This window comes from Saccostrea echinata, unplaced genomic scaffold (genome assembly GCF_033153115.1).
Source record: "Saccostrea echinata isolate AGI-Se365-2 ecotype Australia unplaced genomic scaffold, CSIRO_AGI_Sech_v1 ptg000029l, whole genome shotgun sequence".
Classification (NCBI taxonomy): domain Eukaryota; kingdom Metazoa; phylum Mollusca; class Bivalvia; order Ostreida; family Ostreidae; genus Saccostrea; species Saccostrea echinata.
In genome coordinates, this window is record NW_026889778.1 from 36,648,966 (window position 1) to 36,672,242 (window position 23,277).

Below are 23,277 nucleotides of genomic sequence, written 5' to 3' on the forward strand. Positions count from 1 at the left end.
AAGATGAAAACGTCAGTCAGCATTTGACCTAATGATAGATTGTATTTGCTGATATGGTCATTGTATCGACCATAGATCTAGAACTTGCGAAATTATGACTTCAAACGAGACTGTTCATATCCTTGTTTCATCACCTTGTTGGTTACTACCTTGCTTCGTCAATTACTTTTTTTTGTAAATATAACAATAAAAGAACAATCCTTTGACATTGTATCACAATCCGTTACGCAAAAATAACGCAACTAAAAAGAAAAAATATTTAATTATTAATACAAGAACTGATCTATGAAGACTTACAAGATTTAAAGATAAGACACAAAAAGTCTAATGCCCATGAACAGGACAAATTCTTTCATTTCTCCTTAATCTATTTATTTTGCAAAAGTCTCTTCTCAGATCTTCATTTTCGTCAGTGATGTTTGGAACAGGATCATAGTTTGTTAATTGTAATCTTTCATTAAGGCTAACGTGTATATTTTCCTCAGAGACTTGGTTCATTGTTTCTGATAGACTTTCAGGTGAAGATGTTCTAGATTGTGTGGGACGATCAGATGACTGGTTGAACAGATTAATCTCTTCAGCCTGGGATTTTTTCCTCCTCCGTTTAAACATCGAGGAAACTGATAAAAAAAAGATTAAAAAAGGCTAGAAAATATCAAAAATTGTTGTTTAAAATAAGACTAATGAAAACATCCAATGCTACATTTTTGCTATTAGAATACTAGTGTAATGTTGAATCTATAAAGATAATGGGGAAATTATGTTTATATTTTGATTCTCTATCAAAACTTTTCAGAGATCATAAATTTTTGTTTCCTGTTGTCTTTTGTTAAAGTAGTTTGTACAAACCGTTTTTCTTCACAGCAATATACATCACTATTAAGAGTATGAGAGCAATTAAGCATCCAATGATTATAAATGGGGTGTTGCTTGTCTCTGGATTGTCACCGGCGCTTATCTGCCCATCTATGAAAGAAAAAATTAGATGTTTGAAGTGTCTATGACTTAATGTTTGTCTGATAAGTTACTACATGTAACACTCTGGAAATACTACGGTATAGATGCATGATCTATCATAAATATAAAAAACTCTAATAATTGAAGAAAAAAAACATAAACAAAATGTACTTTTCAAGATTTTTTAATACTCTAGTATATTCTAGTTTTCAAAAGGGATTTAATTTTAATGTTGAGCAAAATAGTATCTGTTGAAGCATTTTGTTTGAAAGCTTTAATTTATATCATGACCGAATTACAGAATTCATTATATTAATGAAAAACGGAGAAAATGCGTTCATTCTTATTCAGGGATGGCAATCAAATACAGAATTGCCAATCGGTCAACCTCCGGGCGTTAACACTTTCCGGCCGATTACACCACTAATTGTATCAAAATATATATTTCTTGATATACTGATTGGCTTTTTTTCTTAATTAAGCTCTATTTTCCTTCTGGTTTAAAGGGAATATGATGTCATAGTACCGTCTTTAAGAAGTGATAAGATAAAAAATAGTGGTTTTTCATACTTTTAATATACAGGTATCTGACCATTGTCCGTATCAAGCATGTAAACCTGTAGTTTTGCTCTGGGCATAGATTGCAATTAGCCTTTCAACTATATCGAAAAACAACCCTAGGCAGTGATGTTTGGATGAAGGTCATTCCTTAATATAAAAAAAATTTCAAGAAATGTATTTATATGAACCACAGGTGTTTTTCAAAGAGATGCTGGACAAGTTGAGCATTGTCAAGGTACTCAAACAGTAATGAACTCCATATGCTGACACTAATCTTAATCTTAATTTGGAGAAATTTTTTTTTCCAAATTAATATGATACCTAAAACGTTTACTTATCTGCATTCAAAGATTTTTCAATAGAATTTGAAATAAAACTTTCAATCAATTTGCAATTTAATATCACACATACTATACACACTAAGCTACTACAGATTTAAACCATCGATCTTGTTATTATTTGCCACTCCTATTCTTATTTGACAATATATCGGATTTGTTATCAATAGTAAAAGGAAAATTTAAAACATGGCATCACAGTTAATAGTTATGTTAAATGTTAATAGCTGATTTTTTTTTTTTTTTTTTTTACTTTTCATTACATATTTTAGCACACCTGAACAAAACCAAAGTGAAATTAATCATTGTCCTATACATTATGTACTACTAGAAACTTTCAATTGCCTAAGATACATATATAAATTCATATTTACATTTCAAAAGATTTTTCCTTAAGATTCTTTGCAAATTACAAAAAGTTCATGTTCTCATGAACTATCGTGGGATGAGTAAGAATATTTCCATTGTGATGTGACCGAAGTAAAAAAATAGTGTGATCTTTTTTTTTCAAAAATGATCGTTGAATGACAAAAATATGTGGCAAGTCATCAGAAAAATAATGTAAATATAACATATGAATTTAATTTTTGAGAATTCATGAGGTACATGAACTATAACGCTTCACGCCTGCATATTTATCATGAAGCGGAAACGCGCTTCATGAAATATGCCGGCGTGAAGCGTCGTAGGTCATGTCCTCATGAATTCTCAAAAATTAAATTCATCTCTTAAATAAAAGTCATCTGTTTCATAAATACAACATTGCAGATCTTAGTATGTATCACTCCTAAATATTCAAATAGTGTATTGATAGATAAGGAATTCGAAGACAGAGACAAACTCCCCGTTCACTAGACGCTTGACCAATCTCCAAGATATAATACCTTTTCCGGTGGATCCTGGCACCTCTATCAAGGGCGATCGCCACTGAACAAAAACAAAGCCGTCCTCCATATCAATAGAAGGGCAAGAAATTTCTATCTGTTGGAAAAAAAAAACATGTCACTGAACAAACATGTTAGATGTGCTTGTAGCAAAACAATGGTTTAGTCACCGTTATTAGTCAAAGAATTCTTTAGTGTTACATACAATGATACTAGTACGTATATCTAGATACATCTTGAGCCGGTACACACGGTAAGGCTTAATTGTCTAATAAGTCATGAAACTGAAGTGTTGGCCTTAGTGTATGTACACCCTTATAATCAATACATATGTTTCGAGCCTTACAAGTCTGTTTCCGGATAGAGCATTGTTCAATCCTTTAATACAAGACATAGCTGACATTTTCTTCTTACCCAATGAAAACCATTCATCCAAATGTCAATCTATTTTTATCAAACCATATACGTGGGTAGATTGGAGTGAACACAAATTATGATAAATGAAAAAAATCAATGTAACAACAAAAAGTGACTGTTCAAAATCCCCTCCTTTTAGAAAGTGTGAATTTTGTGGTCAGAAAAATTAATGCAGCGCCCTGGTAACATTGTAGTCTATTTGATGACTGAATGCACTATTTTAGATGGAAAAGAAAGATAAGAACAGAATCCAAGCTCAATAGTCCATTGAAACAATACACATTTGGAGTAGAGCAAATACGAACCTCTAAAAACATCAGAGGTGGGATCAGGTGACATGGAGGAGTAAGCATCCTCTACCGACTGGTCATACCAGCCGTGTGCTCTTTGAGAAATGTTTATATTCGTGTAAGGCTTAAGAGACATTTTACGGGATGAATTGTCTGTCAAATTCTAATTCTGGGCCAACCGTGAGTTTTCCTCTTCTTGTTGAACCCAGATTCACAAAACCTCCAATAAGCCAACACGCGTTATAGTTTTAGTACTTTTATATAGAATCAACATGGAATATACTTTTACATGAGTTTGGGATGTATCAGCACCAAAGGTCTGATTCCAACAGACTATAAATTTTCCCAACAAAACATACATATTGAACAATGATAGAACAAAACAAAAAAGGATTAACAATAAGTATTAAGAAATCAAGTATTAAACAATTATTGAGCAAATGATGACATTTTAGCGGCATGTATATAATAGAATTAAAGTAGATAAAAGATGAAGTGTCAATAAATATAAACAGAAGTCAATTAAGGGATTAAGTGTCCATCTCTGACTGTGCCTCGGGTAGGATTGAGGATATGTAGAATTTATAGAATTTATCACATTTGCCGAAATATACGAAAAGTTTTTAAAACAATTTACACGAAGTCCGAAAAGTTAATTTTCACAGTAATTTATAATAAGTCCGAAAAGTCGTATTTTACACCGTAACAGACGTACGGCTTGCAAAAACTTAATGTTTGGGACTTATAAGGCAAGGCTTACCGTGTGTGTATCGGCCTTAAAATTTAATTATTACCTTGATATAGTATATCCCTGGAAGTACGTCAAAAAATGTATTTGTGTCAGACCTCTAAAAGATAACAAATGAAAGCATGTTAATTAAGAGAACTACATCAACTTTTTTATTATTTGTGAGAACAAATCTTAAGAGAAACAATGTCTAAATTATTTTATATATTGTACAGATATTTATGAAAAAAAATTTCCATGCATGATAAATCATATCAGAGAAAATAGATCTAAATAGTTTATTCTGATGAATAAATTAATAATCACGGTGGAAGTTACCATAAACATAGTAAGTTTGTAAATCTACATGATCATACTAGGTTTAAACTAGAGATACTGTGGGCTCTAAGCTCACAAAATGATACCCCCGCTCCCATATGAGTATAATGGCAGAGTCCATTTTTGCTACGGGAAAGCCAAAAATTGTCTGTCCGATTAAAACATAAAGTAGGGTGTGCACTATAGCACTATGACTATGTAATAAAAATTATGTGAGAGCATGAATATATATTTTATTCAGGGGTAAAGGAAGGGTTGCGGTTAAGAAAGGGTACCCTTCATATTGTAGAAAGAATGGCAGTGTCGACCATGTTTTGCTAGAGGACACCTTAAATATAGTAAAGGATTTCACAATGGCACTGTGTAATAAAGATTCTGTGAAGTATCATTAAATTTTTATTCAGTGGTAATGGGGGAGTTGCAGTTAAAAGATAGGTACCCTCGACTTTATAAAAAGAATGGCAGTGTCCAATAGTTTTTCTATGGAAAACCCGAAATATGTGTCCGATCAAATAGTCATTTTTAATATTATTATTAAAAAGAATGGCAGTGTCCGTGCTTTTGTTGTGGGAAACCTAAAATATATGTCCAATCAAAACGTCAAATAGAAGTTGCATAATGGTACTGTGTAATAAAGATTCTGTAAAAATATCAATAAATTTTATTCAATGGCAAAGAAGGAGTTGCAATTAAAAGATAGGTACCCTCGACTTTATAAAAAGAATGGCAGTGTCCAATAGTTTTTCTATGGAAAACCCAAAATATGTGTCCGATCAAATAGTCATAAAGGAGACGCACAGTGGAACTATGTAATAAAGATTCGAAGAAAAAATCATTAAATTTTATTCAGTGGTATAGGAATATCTATTTGCAGATTACAGTTGGGTACTCTGAAGGGTAAGGGACGGACACCTCCATAACTATAAACCTCCCGCTTTTTAAGCGGGGGATATGATAACATGAATAAGAATGAAAAAGATGCATATAAGATGTATTTTCATTTTAAATGTTTCATACAAATAATTTATTTTTCCTACATGGGTGCTGTTGAAAGGTATTCTTACCATTTCAAGCTTTCCTTGATATTTCTTGATATATGTCCCACATGTTTTGTAATCAGTGTCATTGCACAAGAAAACATTTTTTTTACACATATATTTAGGTGTGTAAAAGACGATGTGGATATCGTTTTTCTTCGGAAACTTTGAGACAGCTACTGCAATGTCGTCTTGAAAATTATGAAATTAAACAATAAGAAAAACAACTAAAATATTTTCTTTCGTAAATACAATGTATAATATTTCATATATGTTTGAACCACTGTCACACTTATGTGTTTGCATCTTAACCATTGTTACAACGCAAACTGTAACAACGACACAAAATGTAATAAACTGAGATTATTATATTTTGTGTTATTATGCAAAATGTAATAATTTCCGTTTATAATTATTTTGCGTCGTTATTACATTTAGCCTTGTAACAATTTAAGCCATATGAAAAAACACTTACCCTTTGTGAAAGAAATATAATGTTCTGTAGATATAGGTCTCATATGAGATTGATATAAAGTCAGGAGCAATGTGTAAGAGACAGGCCATGGCTTGATATCTTGAAGACAAAGATGATTCTTGATAATTACCTAAAAGATTAAAAAATATCTTTAGCAATTAAGCTCATAATTAATCTAAGATTAAGTTAATCCTTAATATATCGAAATTTGCATAAAATTAAAATGAATACACTTACTGATTGTGTTGAGGAAAAACTGAATATTCGTTTCTTTGGAAATCTGTTATAGAATTCATCTTTATCGCCATTTTCATCTTTGCTGCTCAGTTCCAGATAGAGAGCACGGTTGTTCTCTATAAAGAATATTTACAAGATGTTGAAATTACACTTTTAAAGAAGCTTTTTGAAATTATTAGATGAGTGAATAGATTGTGATATATATATATATATATATATATATATATATATATATATATATATATATATATATATATATATGTATATATATATATATATATATATATATATATATATATATATATATATATATATATATATATATATATATATATATATATATATATATAAAGAAAGAATGATTATTTAAAGAGGCACACACTTTTGTATAATGATAAGTAAATGTTTCTTTTAAAGTTTCACCTATTTTTTTTAAAAAAAAAAAATATAATCATCAATTTGGCTACCCAGCTTGACCAGTTGTAGGAGATTACATATCAGGCCTACATATACCAGTACATGTATAAAAATATAAAAATTTATAAGATCAAATAATAATTTACAAATTTTACGTCATATAGAAAGATTAGAAATTACACAAATATTTCGTTTTTATCTAGAAATAATTCTCGAGAGTTATTTTTTTTTCTCATACTTACCCCTGCCCTCAGGTACCCGTATGTTCAGTTCTAATCCATGTGTGACAAGTTCCAGATCCTTGTTGTTGTATTTGGTTATTTCTGGATGAGGTGTCTTGGAATAATTATGAAGTCTAAGGAATATTAGACTAGGTCTTTCCTGGATTAGTCCCATGGATGGATGGTCGTATTTTTCAAGAACCCCATATCGCTTCTTGAAATTCTGAAACTCTTAATAAAGAGAAATATATTGATAGAAATTTTGAAGTAAAATAGTGATATTGAAAGAAATGGCGATGAGGATAAAATAGAGGATGTGAGCGAAGCAGGTCAGATACAGGTATGAGAAAGACGGCAAAACATCATTTTGTTGTTTAAGATAATTCGCCAACATTTATTCTTTGTTCCACTTTTAAGCTTGAGACACATTACGATAATATTTCTACACTTCAAAGATCTATAGATTGCATTGAGAGAGAGAGAGAGAGATTTTACAAACCATTTTCAAATCCCACAGTGCAGGTAAAATTCTCAGTTGTCGAATGTGTTATCTGAATAATGAAATATCCCATCATATTTTTATTTCATAATTTGAGAATTTGTATCTGATATTAAATTTAAAATTTTTCATATAAAAGGGAAAACAATATTACAAAAATCGCATGCAATCATGCAACCTTTTTTACGCGAATAGCTATAGACTTTCAGGACAATATAGGTATACATTATTGTCACATGTATGCTCCAACATTGTATTTGGTAAGTGACACCTTAAAGTAAACACTTTAATTTAGAATAAATCATGACGATCAATCAGCATTCTCTCGAATATGATAGTGAAAGCAATATTTCTCGTAATCCTAACTATTTTTTTTAATGAAAATGTCGTCACTAATTCTGCTACGAGATTAAATTTTTACTTTATTAAAACTTATTTTTTCATATCTATATTTTTATTCTTTTAACTTTTTGTCGGTTTAATTTTTATTATTATTTTAATTAAGGACATACGCAACGTACTTTGAACTTTATTGTCTTTTTCCCTGGAGTTGAAGAGTTCCAATACTTAAAGGAGCTGTGTGCTATATTTTAATGTTTATGTATGCTGTTGTACACTTCTTTTACAATAAGTTTGGATAAACAAAACATCTAGAATATTTATTTAGTATTTTTTATATATTTTTCTTTTAATTATACAAGAATGTCCATCAATTGATATCTTTTCAAAACACCTGGTAATGCTTGTTGATTTTTTGTCTATGAACATCTGATGGAACTACGATCTTAAATTAAGAATATCTTGAAAAATTATCAGTAGGTAAGGTACGTTGCGTATGTCCTTAATTAATGTATTTATTTACTTTTGATAAAGTTCAATGCACTTGCATAGCATTCCATGGTTTATTTAACACGTAGAAAACGGCGCAGATTCAAACTTTTCGGCAAGACTGTAGTTTTCTACAACTTTAAGCAGATATATAAGACGCGGATCGTGTCAAAAAAAAAATTTCAATCAAGTACAAACATTTTCTCTAATATTAATGCAGATCTCAAGATGATACGCATATTATACATGGACTTTTAAGTAATTGCTTACTTGTACTTTTATTAAGAAGTAGCTACCTTATTTTTACTTCCGTCATTCCTCAAAAGAAAACTTTTTCTTTAGTTCATGTATAAGCTAATCCTCTTTGTGAAAAAATGTATTCCTTATAACTATAATCTATCTAGATGCAGTAAGAGATAACTGCATTTTTTCTGTAAACATGATGCTCGCGAAATCCGACTTTGAAACGCATCAATACCCGCATAAAGCGAATACCATGGCAATCATTTGTGACGATTAAATTTGACATCAGGACATACCATAGGCGGGTTTTTCATTGTTAAGCGGTAATAGTGTTTCAACCAGTATTAAGAGGACGCTGTCAGCCATTTTACGGTTCAGTCATGAAGGAAATCGGATATATCACATCAGTGGCTTATACGTGTGTATGTCCTTAAAACAGAATTATTTTGTATACTGCTGAAAATAATACAAATTTGTACTTTTGAGTATAATTTACGTAAAATTTACGTGAATGTTTAGTATAGCACTTAAGAGAATTTCAGTTGTGTACATGCATTTGAACACTCACACACACAAACACACAACAAAATGTATCCACAGGTAATTCTTATGATATATAATTACAAATTTGGAATTAAGTAAAATTAATAAAGTTACATTTTCTTGTACCTTTTTCAATACATATATAAACACAGAAAGGCCTTCGTCGTGTTTTTATACCCTTGCAACATCCCTAATGAACGCTAAGGACTGGCGTATTTGATTTAAAGTAATGTAATTTAGTATGAAAATATAAAAACTAACCGTCATTGAACAGTTCCTGGAATAACACAGCGAGCTCCAAACTTCACGTGAAACCACGCTGGCCAACACGATAGCCAGTGTCCATCTGGAAATCATCCGCGAAGTAAAAGCCGTTGGGACGACATGTACGTCTAGATAGTAAAAATCTTCCGATCGCATAGCATGACCTGTTAACAGGCCATGGGGGATTTAAATCTGTTAATTCATGTGTATATAATACTGGCATTTCTTCCGTGTTCCCTTTCTTTTTCTTTTTTTTTTTATCTCTTTCTCTTTTTATTGTAAGTCATATCATGTCAATCAAACAATAACTGAAAAAGATTTATTTTTGCGAAATTGCGTGGATGTCTGTACAAATGGCTACATTTCAGGTTATAACTTCCCGATGCAAAAACTGATGTATTTATTTTAATGTTATGCATTGCATCGTCAAGGAATTTTATTTTAATGTTAATTGAAAGGAAATATCATATTGAAAAAATAGTTTTGGAGGATTGAATGCTTCCTGTTACAAATAATAGTTAAGTATAAACTGAGAATTTGTGTCAACAACCCCTTTTTGAGAAAGGAAATTTAATCAAGCCTTCTTCTTTGTCCCTCAAATGGTTCATGTGTAAATTTTTCCCCTCCTAGTATACAAAATACATATCACCAAAAAAAATGGAACTTTATAAAATTATTCTAAAAAATCGAATTGATGGGATTCGAAAACTTCTTCATTGGATTATTAGTATGACCTTTTAATAAGAAAGAATAATTTAATTATTAGAAATATTGAGATTGGAAAAAAGAGAGGGTTTTTAAAAATGTAAAATAATATTCTAACTGAAATCAGTACATGTTGATTTTCGTTTATTTTACTGGTTGTTTACTTTTCCCTGTATATTAATAGTTTTTTATGTTTGTATAGTTTTAGTGGTCTTCTTTTGATTAATCGGTATATAGATATTAATAGTATGTCGTCATTTGCGTTGTTGCGTTACAAAGGGTGCTAAGTCACTGTCAAGCAAGGTTCATTGAGAAAACATATAGTAGGATGATACTCAAGGCCACCTATTCCTAGAGAAAAACGTGTATGTCATTCTTGTAAACTTTTTATTGAAAATGAAAAACATTTTGTACTTTATTGTCCTAGTTATCATCAGTATAGATTACAATATTGTGATATACATATTTAATGCTCAATTGTACATGAAGGAAAATCCTATTATTGAATTATCAACCCTCCAAGAATTAAAATTGCTAGAAGAGTATGTAACTTTCTGAAAAAGTGCTTTGATTTTAAAAAAGAGAAACTTCAACATAACTGATATGCTTACTGGGATAATTTTTTATTGTTTTTATGTATGTTATTGTTTGTTATATTCATGTTTATATGCCAATGTATGATGGTGTTGTCAATAAATGAATTGAATTGTTAATTTAACAAATTTACATTTAATTCTAGGAGTAGGAATTTTCATAACTTTTCTCAAAATACATTGTTAAAAGGCGTTATTATTAATTTTAAATACATGTAATGTACTAATATATTGTAACCTTAACTGAAAACAATTTTATCTCAAATGTTACTTTTTTTAAATTTCTTGTGAAAATATTTAAATATATGCTTTAATTAGTGTAAAAAAGCTTTTATTTTCCTGTTACACTGCACTTAATGCAGAAGTTCTGAATTAAAGAACAATATAACAGATATGCAAGGTTCCTTAAAAAGTTTGTTCAAATCATGGTCCCTGGGGACCATAATAGGGAATGAAAGTTTTATACATTGGGATGTATAGAATAAAGTCTTTAAAAATCTTCCTCTCGAGATATTAGTCAGTCCCTCGGGTATTGTTCATTCAATTTTGTTCAGACGAGACTTTCTTGTATATATATACATTCTCCAATAATTGATTTTTCATCTTTTCGTAATATACAAGAAATATATATAATAATTTTTTTCCTAACTTTTAACGTTTTGAAAATGTCTGAAAAAATATATAAAGTTTACCCTAAAACTGTAATATCAGCAATTCAAGATATTTCTAGTAGGATTATACATAAATATAAAAAATACCATCCAGTCCTATGGGATCTCGCACAAATGCGTGATTTTTTTTAGAGGAAACTTCTTAAAACAACAGAACCTGATCTTCGAATTTTGAGGAACGTCACAGTCCTCTGACCTTAAATTGAATTCAAAACATATATCATTACATTTCCAGCTCAGTTTCGATTTCAATATGTAGGTTATGAACGTAAATTATACAGACAATTTGCACAAAGGGATGTATTAGCTGCCTCATTGACACATCTGTTGCGATATCACATGACCTGGTTGATCACGTGACGGTCAGTTTTGTTTTGTTTTTTCAAGTGTTGCACACATGTCGCTTCGATGCAAGTGCCTAACACACATAAATGAACTCACTGTCTCCTTATCCTTATGTACCTGGAAAGTGCTTCGGACGAGCCAACATGCAGTCAGTATTATAAGTGTAAGAAATATATTTAATAAGAATTTCAACTTACTAAGGATGGGTATCGCCAAAAATTTCGTATCGTGATATATCACGATTCCCCCCCCCCCCCCAAAATATCATGATAATATTGTGATATTTTTACACGCAATTTTTACTACAATTTCAAATAATTTCCGTATTATTTCTTACCAATATGCTATAAAAATATAACTTCACTTTTCAAATTTTTATTTATATAATAAAAAAGCATGTTTGGATGTCATCGTCTAACTGTTTTCAACATTGTTTACACCTCCTGTAATTGTTATTTTTAAAATAGTTTGAACAAACAATTTATGAATAATTTCCAGACTTCATAATTATGTACCAAATACCGGTATTTTAGCCTCCGTATCACGATACGTATCACGTAATAAAAAATCACGATATTCCGGTATACCGATAAAATCGCGCATCCCTACAACTTACCCACACATTTGAGGGTACCTGGTATTTTCTATCTACTCTTCATCGTAATTTATTTCAAAGTGAAGAATTTTAACACTTCCATCTCAAGCAAGGTGCATTGAGAGAATATCCTTCTCTTATGAATTTTCACAAAATATATATTTAAAATTAGTCATTATTAATCACTTGCGCCAGCCTATTATATAGTACACATATTTTAACATTCATTTATATTGTATTTAAAAAAAAATTTAAAGAGTGGCAGGACTACATATTAATATGCAAACATCCAAAAGTTGTGTGGAATTATTTTTTTTTATTTGTCTTTAAATTATGGACCATTGGGTTATTAGGCCCCGTTCACATGCGCCTATTTATAATTTGCATATATGCAAATTTTGCAACTCCATGCAGGTGTATTTTAATAGCGCATATGAACAGGGCTTAAGCAAGATTTGCAAGTGAGTATTTTTACTCCTAGTGCAAAATTTACATCTAGTCAGCCTAAGTGCAAATTAACTATTACATGTTAGTGAATTTACTCCTGCAAAATTTACACAAGGATAGAAATATTGAAATTGTCTAGAAAATATATCAAATTTCATTAAAATTTATATCAGAAAGAACAGTGGCCATCTGTTGTATTATTACATGTAATTAAGTCCAATTAATTATTATTTTAAGTAGCGTTTAAGCAAGAAATGGCAATGTTCTCCTTAGTGCATGGGAGGCACAGCGAGTTGAAGAGCAACTAGAAAGCCTAAACAAGTATTCAAACTTCATACTGATTTACGTACAGTCAGAGGGTGCATGTGAACGCATCGCAAAAATTTACTTACCAAAAGTAAAATTTGCAACATGTACAATTGACACCTGTAAGTAAATGAGAGCATGTGAACGGGACTTTAGCTAGAGTGCTAAGTTTGCATAATGCGTATGTACACAGGTAGGGGAATTTTTTTCCCCCTACAGGACAACAATTGAGGCCCCTTTAGTCACACTGTTATTGAAGAACCTTCATTTTGTATATATGGAATTATGGATTCAAGTTTGGTCATATACATGTATACAAGTCATAACCTCTTGGAGTTGAGACTGAAACTTAATATGATTGGTATCGTCAATTGATGATTTTAATTAATTCTATAGGGAGGAGAAGGGGGAAGCAAAACTAGATTTATTAATCAAAACTAAGATTGTATCGCATGGATAAACAGGAAATTTGTGTATATTAATATTTCTTTTATAGTGACAAAACATGCAACTTAATTTTTCCATGGTCTTTCCTCTTATCTGACAAACTCCAGTAAATCTCACAAAATTTATATGGTGACAGCTGCTTACTGAGAAATATAGTCATATCTACTGTATATTGATTGGAATTCAATATCTAAGGTATATTTTCAATAACACGGTTATCGAATTTTTATAAACCATATTTGAAGTTTATTTTTTTCAAATATTGATATGTGATGTGAATTATTTATTACATTTTCAATGATTATCGAAATGCCGAAAATTATATAGTATTGATTCACAGTCTTCAGTATAATTTTCACACTGTGAACTGGAATAACAAGACTATCTTAGTTTTATTTTCACGAAAACTAATATGATCAATAGGAAAACCGAAGAAAATATAATAAACGAAAACTTCTTAATGGATTTTTTTCATATCAAATGGTTACGTCAAAACTGGGACATATATACATGTACATGTACATATATCCCTGGCCATGGTCAAACTGAAAACCAACGCTGGATCATTTTGTAATAAAGATATAGATCACCTGTAGCCGCCGGTCTTAAAACGTTTATATAAACGTTTCTTCACACCATATACTCAAACTTTTGAATAGCACATTTTACATGCATTTTTTTTTAATCTTGAAGTGATACCAGTATATAGCACATTGTATAGGTCCTTTTCTGTTTTATCAAACTTTTCAAAACAGGTAAAACCTCGGAAATATTTGCATTTAAAAAAAATTAGTTGAGAAACAAATAGTAATATGTGTCAGATCTTTTTTTAAGTCAGAGTTAAACATGATTCCATTATATATACATGCTTTCTTTAAATTAAACGAAAATAAAATTTATCTGTAAAAAAGTTAACTCCTTTTGTTACTCAAAATGTTTCAATTCATTGATGGAATTTAACTTTTGAAATATGTAGGATTATTTTATATGAGTTAGTGCTTGCAGAGTTAGATCCCTTGACAATATAGTGACCTTCACCCTCGCCTCGTTTTGGTAGAGCTGCCGTCGATATACAATCATGTTTTGCCGGACGGCGCAAACATTTATTCCACAATGGTAAGTAAATAGAAAGTGAAAATTATAATTTATGTGACAAAAGAACTCAAAGTGTACTTTTACTTCATCATTCACTTTTTCTGGGTGTCCAAAATGCACAAGTATTCGTTATCAACTCGTGACCTCTAACATGCAAACTTGGTAGATTTACCGATGCCAAGCAATTATTAGGCAACAGAATGACATTTAAATGGGTCTTTAATGTAAATTCGACATTTTTGTCATTTATTCCTTGTTATTGCTGTTTTTAACATGGCAAACTTTTGGGGTAACGAAATCTTGGCTGATGGAACCCGAATTTCCTCGATGATGACTTATTGGGTATAATGAGATCCATGTTTAGAATAATACAGTGTTAGAGTAATGACTGTATTATTATTTATCAAGGATTACAATCCATGTTCTGACCGAAGAATATTTTTCTATGTTTATAATGATTAATACACTATTTGATCATCAACCCTATATCTGCTTATACTTGCTTCTTTAACACTTTCTTTTTCTCTTTCAGCACGCAAGTGCGTGGAATGGCGACATTGAAGGAAAGTAAGTACCTTTTAAGATGTTTTCTTGATAGCTACAAAAATGTTTGTGTGCCAAAAATTTATACTTGAAATTAATTTTCAGAATCAAAATGTGTTAATTGAAAAGTAATTTATATCATGATGTTGAATGAGTTTGCTCAGCTGATAATTTTTGTTTTGAATTTCTTAGTTCGTGTCAGATTAAAGTCTGTCACCAACATTCAAAAAATCACCAAATCCATGAAGATGGTGTCAGCAGCAAAATATGCAAAAGCTGAAAGAGAATTGAAGCCTGCCAAACCATACGGAGAGCAAGCTACCGGTTTGTAGTGTCCTAAGGATGTTATGCACATAGATTTTTAGCAATAATTACAGAAAGAAGCCTACTTTCAAAGTTTGTTCATCATTATAAGTTTCTTGGACAGTACTATTCTGTAGTACTTGTAGTAACACATTTGTCCAGTACAGAATGTACATATTACATAAATCATGAATGTTTGTCTTCTTACAGCCCTGCAACAGAATATGAATATGAAGGAAGATGAAGAAACAGAGATGATCCTAGCCTTGACCTCTGACCGAGGTCTCTGTGGTTCAGTCCACTCCAGTGTGGTCAAAGCCATCAAGGCCAGGCTAGCAGAGAAGGACGATTGTAAACTGTTATTGGTTGGGGACAAAGCCAAGGCCATGTTACAAAAGTATGAATCTAGAATAAGAGATGTACATATAAGTAGAGAGGAGTGTTTTAAATATAATTTACAAAGGATATTATAATGAAATAAGCATCAATGGGCTAAAATATATTGCTTTAACAGATTACAGTTTCCTTAAGAAATCTTTCATTGGAGCTCAAAAAAATGTGCAGATGCCCTATTACAATCACTTTGTCTGTCTGTTTAGCTGTGTCTCTGTCTAAAATTTATCTAAATCACTTTTTTTGTGATTATCTGATATTTAAATTGATATATTGTTTCAGCAGGCAGTGAGACATACATCTATTGTGATACCAAGTTTGATCAGGCATATCATCCCAACTTTGCATTCATCTCTTAGGAGAGATTTTTAATTTTGTTAGAATGAAATGGACAGAAAGAAATGGAACTTTTTCTAAGATTTTCCTGTTATAAGCCTACTAGACAAGAATGATAACTCTAACAAGTCCCTTGGATTAATTATACTGCATGCTGGCAGCTGCAGAAGGTCCAGAGCCTAATGCTGTCACAGTAAGATTAATAAAGCCTCCCTCTGCAGATGATGTCTCATAGAGTTGAGGCCAAGTCTGGTTGATGTTTGCATTCACCGAAGGCTGGCATTTTATAAAATGAATGCTTCATTTTGGAGGAAATACCCATTTCATTGAAGTATACTCTTGGCAATTGGGGGAAAAAACATAAGACGATTTACTGTATCACTGTCATATGTAAATATTTTTTTGCATTGATTGCAATGTGAGAAATGTTTTACTCTCTAACTGAAGGAAAATGCTATTTTAGAAATTTTTTTTTTTTTTCAGAGGATTTTGATTTGGAACTAATTTTCTCCCAAAATTGATACTGCAGCTAGTGTTGACCACAGATCTTCAATTGTTTTATTTATTGTTTTAGGGTACATGGGAAGAAAGTTCTAGGACATTTTAATGATATAGGAAAAGTTGTTCCTGTGTTTCAAGATGCTTCAAAGATTGCAATGTCAGCAATTACCTTTGGCCTTCAGGACTTCACGAAAGTTACCATGTATTTCAACTCCTTCAAGTATGTTAATTCAAGTTTATTACATGTATATTGATTGTTAAAATAATGCAGGATTCAAATGCCTTTTTATTTACAAGGGTCAATAGACAGTGCCCGCTCTTTGTACTTAAGAGTCTTTTTTACTCAATACATGTAGTAAAAAAGAAAAGCATGCATGGACTTCATCCAGAGACTCTTCAGATGGTCTTTAAAATACATGTATCTGTCAGTTAAAATTGGAAACAGATTACCAAATAATGAAATGATTATTATCCTTATTATTAGAATGTTATCCTTTATTATTATTTAACTTAAATCAATGTTCAAATAAAATTGAAAAATTCATGAATATTAATCTGTTTTTGGGTTTTATCTCTATGATATAGGAATATACAAGCTGAAATTGCTTTATTTCAAATGCAAGAACTTCGTTATCTCTTTTCATGAATTCATACAAGTATCTTCCCTTCTTTACTTTTGAGTCTATATATATAATCCTTTTTAATAACAGGAGTGTTGTAGCCTTCAGAACCCTCAATATAGCTCTGCCAACCAAAAACAACTTAGCTGGATCAGAGAATTACAACCTTTATGACAGCATCGATGATGAAGTCCTGCAAGCCTATAATGAGTTCACACTAGCCACCATGATTTACTATGGTCTTAAAGAGGCACAGTGTAGTGAACAAAGCTCCAGAATGACAGCTATGGACAGTGCTAGCAAAAATGCAGGTAGGTTATTTTGATGGTAGACTGTGCTGGTAAGTAATCGAGCTGGCATACTTTTGAAGCAAAATGTATGCAATCAAATTGGAATAATGTATTAGCAAAAATGTGGATATGTCAGTGTTACGTTTATTCTTAATTTTGAACCTATAATGAGTAATGATGAGATTGAAGGAGGGTGTCAGATGTGGGAAGCTTAAAATCCATACATCTAACTTATAAACCTCTTCTCATTTTATGAAAATTTTATAGGTCAGATGTATGGATTTTTTTTTCAACTGCTTACACCTGAGATTCCCATTTGATCTTGAAAAATGAAAATGACATTTTGGATATTTAAGCCTTAAATACATTTCAAACGTTTTACTATTTTTAAATTTCAGGAGAAATGATTGACAAGCTGACCTTGACCTTCAACAGGACCAGACAGGCTGTGATCACTAGAGAGCTTATCGAGATCATTTCAGGAGCAGCTGCTTTGTAATGATTGTGTTACACAAAGACACAAAATAAATTCACTAATATCATACCAGTGGCCAGGGTGAAACACCATTTACATTTAAAGTGTGGAAATGTGAAAATGTAGTGCTGAATCTTTTGAATTATTACGTTTCAACTGATTAAAGAATTTGAGGTATATATTTTTTTGTTGTGAATTTTCACTTGTTCAGGTGGGATGGAAAGAGTAATTTCAGATGTATCAAATTTTATTCTTTCTAAAGCTGTTTTAAATATAAAACTAAAGGAATGGCTCATTGCCTCTTAAAACTTACATTGGATACATGTATCTGCAGAAAATTCAGAGTTTGCACGAGTTTATCAAGGTAGTTCTTGAGAACCCCCATACTGAGATTAAGTATTTAACGTTTTAACTTCATTAATTTTTAATAGTGTTTGCTACCTTAATCATATCAACAGCAAATTCCAAGAAAGGTGTTCTTCCACTTTCATGGTCTTATTGGTTGGGGTGTAATGATGATTGATTGATGGTATATTGTAACTGTCTTGTCTGTCCAAGATGCTAAAACAAAGTTTATATTTTGAAGTAAAACATGTATGTTCTGGTGCAAAAGTTAAGGCCAATAGAGATACAAGGTTTTGAAAGTCAAACTTTGAGGAATATGTGGTACATTCAGAAAGGTCTTATCACAGGAAATGCACATGCGGAAAAATATGAAAGCCCTGTCTCTTTGTTGCAAAATTAAGACTAAAGTTACATGAAACATTTGTGAAAATAGAGCAAATTATAATGTCATGAGATCAAAAACTACAAGGATGTTTGAAAAGGTCTTGTCACATTTAATGCACATATAAAGATGTGAAAGCCACATCTCGAGAGGTGCAAAAGTTGATCAAAAATGAAATTTTTTTGAAAAGCAGATCAAACTTCAAAGTCATGAGGTCATGAATCGTAGTATACCTTAAATGCAAATATGAAAGCCCTATCTTATTCAAAAGTTATTACCAAAGTCTTAATTCAGTAAAGGTGGTCAATCTTCCAAAGTCAAAAATAGTAGTACGTTCTAAAAGGTCTTGTCACAGGTGATGCACAAGTGAAACTATGAAATCCCCATGTCTCATTTAAAACATCATAAAACCTTAAATTTAAGAAAAGTAGGTCAAAATTCAGAGTACAAGATCCAAAAACGTAGTACATTCTAAAAGGCCTTATCACAGATAATGCACACGTGAAATATGAGATCCCTATCTTCTCTCGATGATTTTTATGGCAAACAGACGAATGAGATTCAATATTTTCTGGAAAAGTTTTGTATAACAATGTTTGCGATCAATGGTATCCTTTGTGAGCACTATGTTGCCAAACACGTTGATTTACATGTAACTGTGAGGTTGGATTTCTTGAAGAGTAATGCAGCTTATTAACAGCGGGTTTTACCTATATTTTTTGATGCATTTGAAAAATTCGCTTCCTTTTTAGCTCACCTGAGCTGAAAGCTCAAGTGAGCTTTTCTGATCACCCGTTTTCCGTCGTCCGTCCGTCCGTCTGTCCGTCCGTCTGTAAACTTTTCACATTTTCAACTTCTTCTCAAGAACCACTGGGCCAATTTTTACCAAACTTGGTACAAAGTATCGTTGGGTGAAGGGGAGTGTAAGTTGTTAAAATAAAGGGCCAAGTCCCCTTACAAGGGGAGATAATCAATAAAAGACAAAAATAGGGTGGGGTCATTAAAAAATCTTCTTCTCAAGAACCACTGGGCCAGAAAAGCTGAAACATATATGGAAGCATCCTGGGGTAGTGTAGAATCTAAATTGTTCAAATCATGACCCCCGGGGGTAGGGCGGGGCCACAATAGGGAATCCAAGTTTTACATTGAAATATATAAGAAAAATCTTTAAAAATCTTCTTCTCAAGAACCACTGGGCCAGAAAAACTGAAACTCATGTGAAAGCATCCTGGGGTAGTGTAGAATCTAAATTGTTCAAATCATGACCACCGGGGGTAGGGCGGGGCCACAATAGGGAATCCAAGTTTTACATTGAAATATATAGGAAAAATCTTAAAAAATCTTCTTCTCAAGAACCACTGGGCCAGAAAAACTGAAACTCATGTGAAAGCATCCTGGGGTAGTGTAGAATCTAAATTGTTCAAATCATGACCACCGGGGGTAGGGCGGGGCCACAATAGGGAATCCAAGTTTTACATTGAAATATATAGGAAAAATCTTAAAAAATCTTCTTCTCAAGAACCACTGGGCCAGAAAAGCTGAAACTTAAGTGGAAGCAGCCTGGGGTAGTGTAGAATCTAAATTATTCAAATCATGACCCCCGGGGGTAGGGTGGGGCCACAATAGGGAATCCAAGTTTAACATTGAAATATATAGGAAAAGTCTTTTAAAAATCTTCTTCTCAAGAACCACTGGGCCAGAAAAGCTGAAACTTATATTGAAGCATCCTGGCGTAGTGTAGATTCTAAATTTTTCAAATCATGACCCCTGGGGGTAGGGCGGGGCCACAATAGGAAATCCAAGTTTTACATTGAAATATATAGGAAAAATCTTTAAAAAACTTCTCAAGAAACTCTGGGCCAGAAAAGCTGAAACTTAAATGGAAGCATCCTCGGGTAGTGTAGATTTTAAATTGTTCAAATCATGACCCCTTGGGGGTAGGGTGGGACACAATAGGGAATCCAAGTTTTACATTGAAATATATAAGAAAAATCTTTAAAAATCTTTTTCTCAAGAACAACTGGGCCAGAAAAACTGAAACTTATGTGGAAGCATCCTGGGGTAGTGTAGATTATAAATTGTTCAAATTATGACCCCTGGGGGTAGGGCAGAGCCACAATAGGGAATCCAAGTTTTACATTGAAATATATAAGAAAAATCTTTAAAAATCATCTTCTCAAGAACCACTGGGCCAGAAAAGCCGAAACTTATGTGAAAGCATCCTGGGGTAGTGTAGAATCTAAATTGTTCAAATCATGACCACCGGGGGTAGGGCGGGGCCACAATAGGGAATCCAAGTTTTACATTGAAATATATAGGAAAAATCTTAAAAAATCTTCTCAAGAACCACTGGGCCAGAAAAACTGAAACTTAAGTGGAAGCATCCTGGGGTAGTGTAGAATCTAAATTATTCAAATCATGACCCCCGAGGGTAGGGTGGGGCCACAATAGGGAATCCAAGTTTAACATTAAAATATATAGGAAAAGTCTTTAAAAAATCTTCTTCTCAAGAACCACTGGGCCAGAAAAGCCGAAACTTAAGTGGAAGCATACATTGTTTAAATCATGACCCTTGGGGGTAGGGTGGGACACAATAGGGAATCCAAGTTTTACATTGAAATATATAAGAAATTTTTTTTAAAAATCTTCTTTTCAAGAACCACTGGACCAGAAAAGCTGAAACTTATTTGGAAGCATCCTTGGGTAGTGTAGATTCTAAATTGTTCAAATCATGACCCCTGGGGATAGGGCGGGGCCACAATAGGTATTACGAGGGGGGAAATCTGGTAAAGAACAGAATGGCCAAAGTTACTCAGGTGAGCGATGTGGCCCATGGGCCTCTTGTTTTGATTTTGGATGTTTTAAATCCAATTCTTATTCTCTTTCCTTATTGTCGCTTTCTTGTTTGTTCTCTGCCTGTTGCTGCGTCTCTTGATCATTCTGCGTACCAGCGATTTCCGTACAGTTAGTTTTGCTTACACACATTTAGCTGTTGCTTCGTTGGTTGCTTGTAAACTCTCTAGATTGACTTTAATTGTTTTCAGGAGGAAAACGTAAATTCCTAGAACCAGAATGGACAATATAGCAATTACATGTACATATTTAGAATTATGTGCCCAAAAGACGATGTTCTGTGTATTTGTATCTAAGGTTTAAGGATGTTTTTTTTCTGTTCACTTGAACATTGTAACAAGCTGTGCATAAATTAGCAAAGCCGTCTTGATTGAATTGTTTGACTAGATTTCCTTTACTCAGTAGACAGCTAATAGTGGTTTCCTACAGATATTTAGAAACAGGAAATAGGTGATCAGTCGTGCCATGGGTATATGTACAGAAATACACCAGATTCTATAGCATGTCTTTAAAAAGCAGAATCATTAGTACAACGTCTATAATTACTTCGTTGGTACTGATGATCAGGTAGGTTGTGCTTTGATGATTTATTTTCATCGTTTTGTCCTTTAAAATGAGCACACAGACCGTCAAATTAAAAGCAGGATGGAAAGAGATACAAAAATATTACCATTATAGTAATATGAATTTTAAGATCCATGTTAATACCATTGTCTCTAATATTCAGGATATTTGTCTCTTTTGTTTGATACAGAATTAAATGTCTTTTTTTCTAATTTTTCATTACTGCTGTTGTCTTTTAAATAAAAAATGTAGCTGCTTCAGTCTTGACATTATAATTATTGTTGGAAGAGAGCTTTGAGCAATCCCTTCACTTTATGTATATATCCAGACGTTATCTTATACCAAAAAAATCATTTTAATCCATTTCAACTAAATAACTGTAAAATTGAGTTTCTTTTTACATGTATTTAATCTGTTGCAATCTCTGCTCTATATCCGTTACCCGTCTTGTTTCTAAACCCCGTTTATTGTTTCAAGAAATATAATTGATCAATAATGAACTCATATACTACATTTGTATTTCCAAGGTTCTATCATCATGTTTTTTAATTCTCATTTTCATTAAAATATCAGCGTTACAAATCAAGGAAAACTTTCCGAGTTTTAACGGGAATACTAGCTACTGACTATAGGAAGGTTCAGTTGTGAGGAAGGATAAGTTTCTTCAACTTTTAATTAATGTCTAATATATCTCATTTACATATAAGTAAATTAATTATTTATTATTGTGTTTCAGACTATCAGGTATTAATATTTTATCATATAATTATGTGCTTCTGAATCATCATGTTTGTTTTCTAGTCTAATTATTCTTTTACAGACTTCTGACATTTGCGATCTTATTTATACAATGCCTATATTGAATCAGTTGGAAATCTAAAGCTTGAGCTTATAGTTCCAAATTTGAAGCAAAATTAACATTTATATAATTGATATATATAAGGTAGGGCTGGGTATCGGCTGGAAATTTCGTATTGCGATATGTATTGCAATATTTTCAATGACAATTAATATGCTCTTTTTTTTTATTTTACTAACCTCCATCTATAAGCAGCGTGTGTAAAACTATTATAAATACATTGTTACAAAAAAGTTTAATGATTTCATTACAGTTTTGAAACGAAATACAACAACAACCTTACCGTTTGGTACTGTTTGGCAAGGTTGAAAACGTTTCTGACATATTAAATT

The 23,277-nt window shown here is 32.0% G+C and overlaps 2 protein-coding genes across 2 annotated transcripts; one reads left to right on the top strand and one right to left on the bottom strand.

Annotated features, from left to right (window-relative positions):
* Positions 1-324: 324 nt before the first annotated feature.
* On the bottom strand, positions 325-9,370 carry LOC133195261 (uncharacterized). The gene is made up of 10 exons (XM_061331115.1): positions 9,275-9,370; positions 7,400-7,451; positions 6,922-7,131; positions 6,263-6,378; positions 6,026-6,155; positions 5,578-5,741; positions 4,242-4,295; positions 2,741-2,837; positions 850-966; positions 325-620 (listed from the first exon to the last, which is right to left on the bottom strand). The coding sequence occupies exons 1-10, from the start codon at positions 9,368-9,370 to the stop codon at positions 325-327; spliced, it is 1,332 nt and encodes a 443-aa protein (XP_061187099.1).
* A 5,018-nt stretch (positions 9,371-14,388) lies between these two features.
* On the top strand, positions 14,389-18,121 carry LOC133195879 (ATP synthase subunit gamma, mitochondrial-like). The gene is made up of 7 exons (XM_061331847.1): positions 14,389-14,502; positions 15,014-15,048; positions 15,217-15,348; positions 15,538-15,724; positions 16,631-16,777; positions 17,268-17,488; positions 17,866-18,121. Exons 1-7 carry the CDS (start codon positions 14,465-14,467, stop codon positions 17,964-17,966), a joined length of 861 nt encoding a protein of 286 aa, XP_061187831.1. The 5' UTR covers positions 14,389-14,464; the 3' UTR covers positions 17,967-18,121.
* The last annotated feature ends 5,156 nt before the right edge of the window (positions 18,122-23,277 follow it).

Excerpts from the sequence above, each read along its gene's own strand:
- LOC133195261 (XM_061331115.1), bottom strand. The coding sequence starts at position 9,370 with ATGATTTCCAGATGGACACTGGCTATCGTGTTGGCCAGCGTGGTTTCA. Across the intron at positions 7,132-7,399 it reads CACTGTGGGATTTGAAAATG|AGTTTCAGAATTTCAAGAAG; the intron begins GTTTGTAAAATC and ends CTCTTTATTAAG. Across the intron at positions 6,156-6,262 it reads GTTTTTCCTCAACACAATCA|GTAATTATCAAGAATCATCT; the intron begins GTAAGTGTATTC and ends TTAATCTTTTAG.
- LOC133195879 (XM_061331847.1), top strand. The coding sequence starts at position 14,465 with ATGTTTTGCCGGACGGCGCAAACATTTATTCCACAATG. Across the intron at positions 16,778-17,267 it reads ATGTATTTCAACTCCTTCAA|GAGTGTTGTAGCCTTCAGAA; the intron begins GTATGTTAATTC and ends TTTTAATAACAG. Across the intron at positions 17,489-17,865 it reads CAGTGCTAGCAAAAATGCAG|GAGAAATGATTGACAAGCTG; the intron begins GTAGGTTATTTT and ends TTTAAATTTCAG.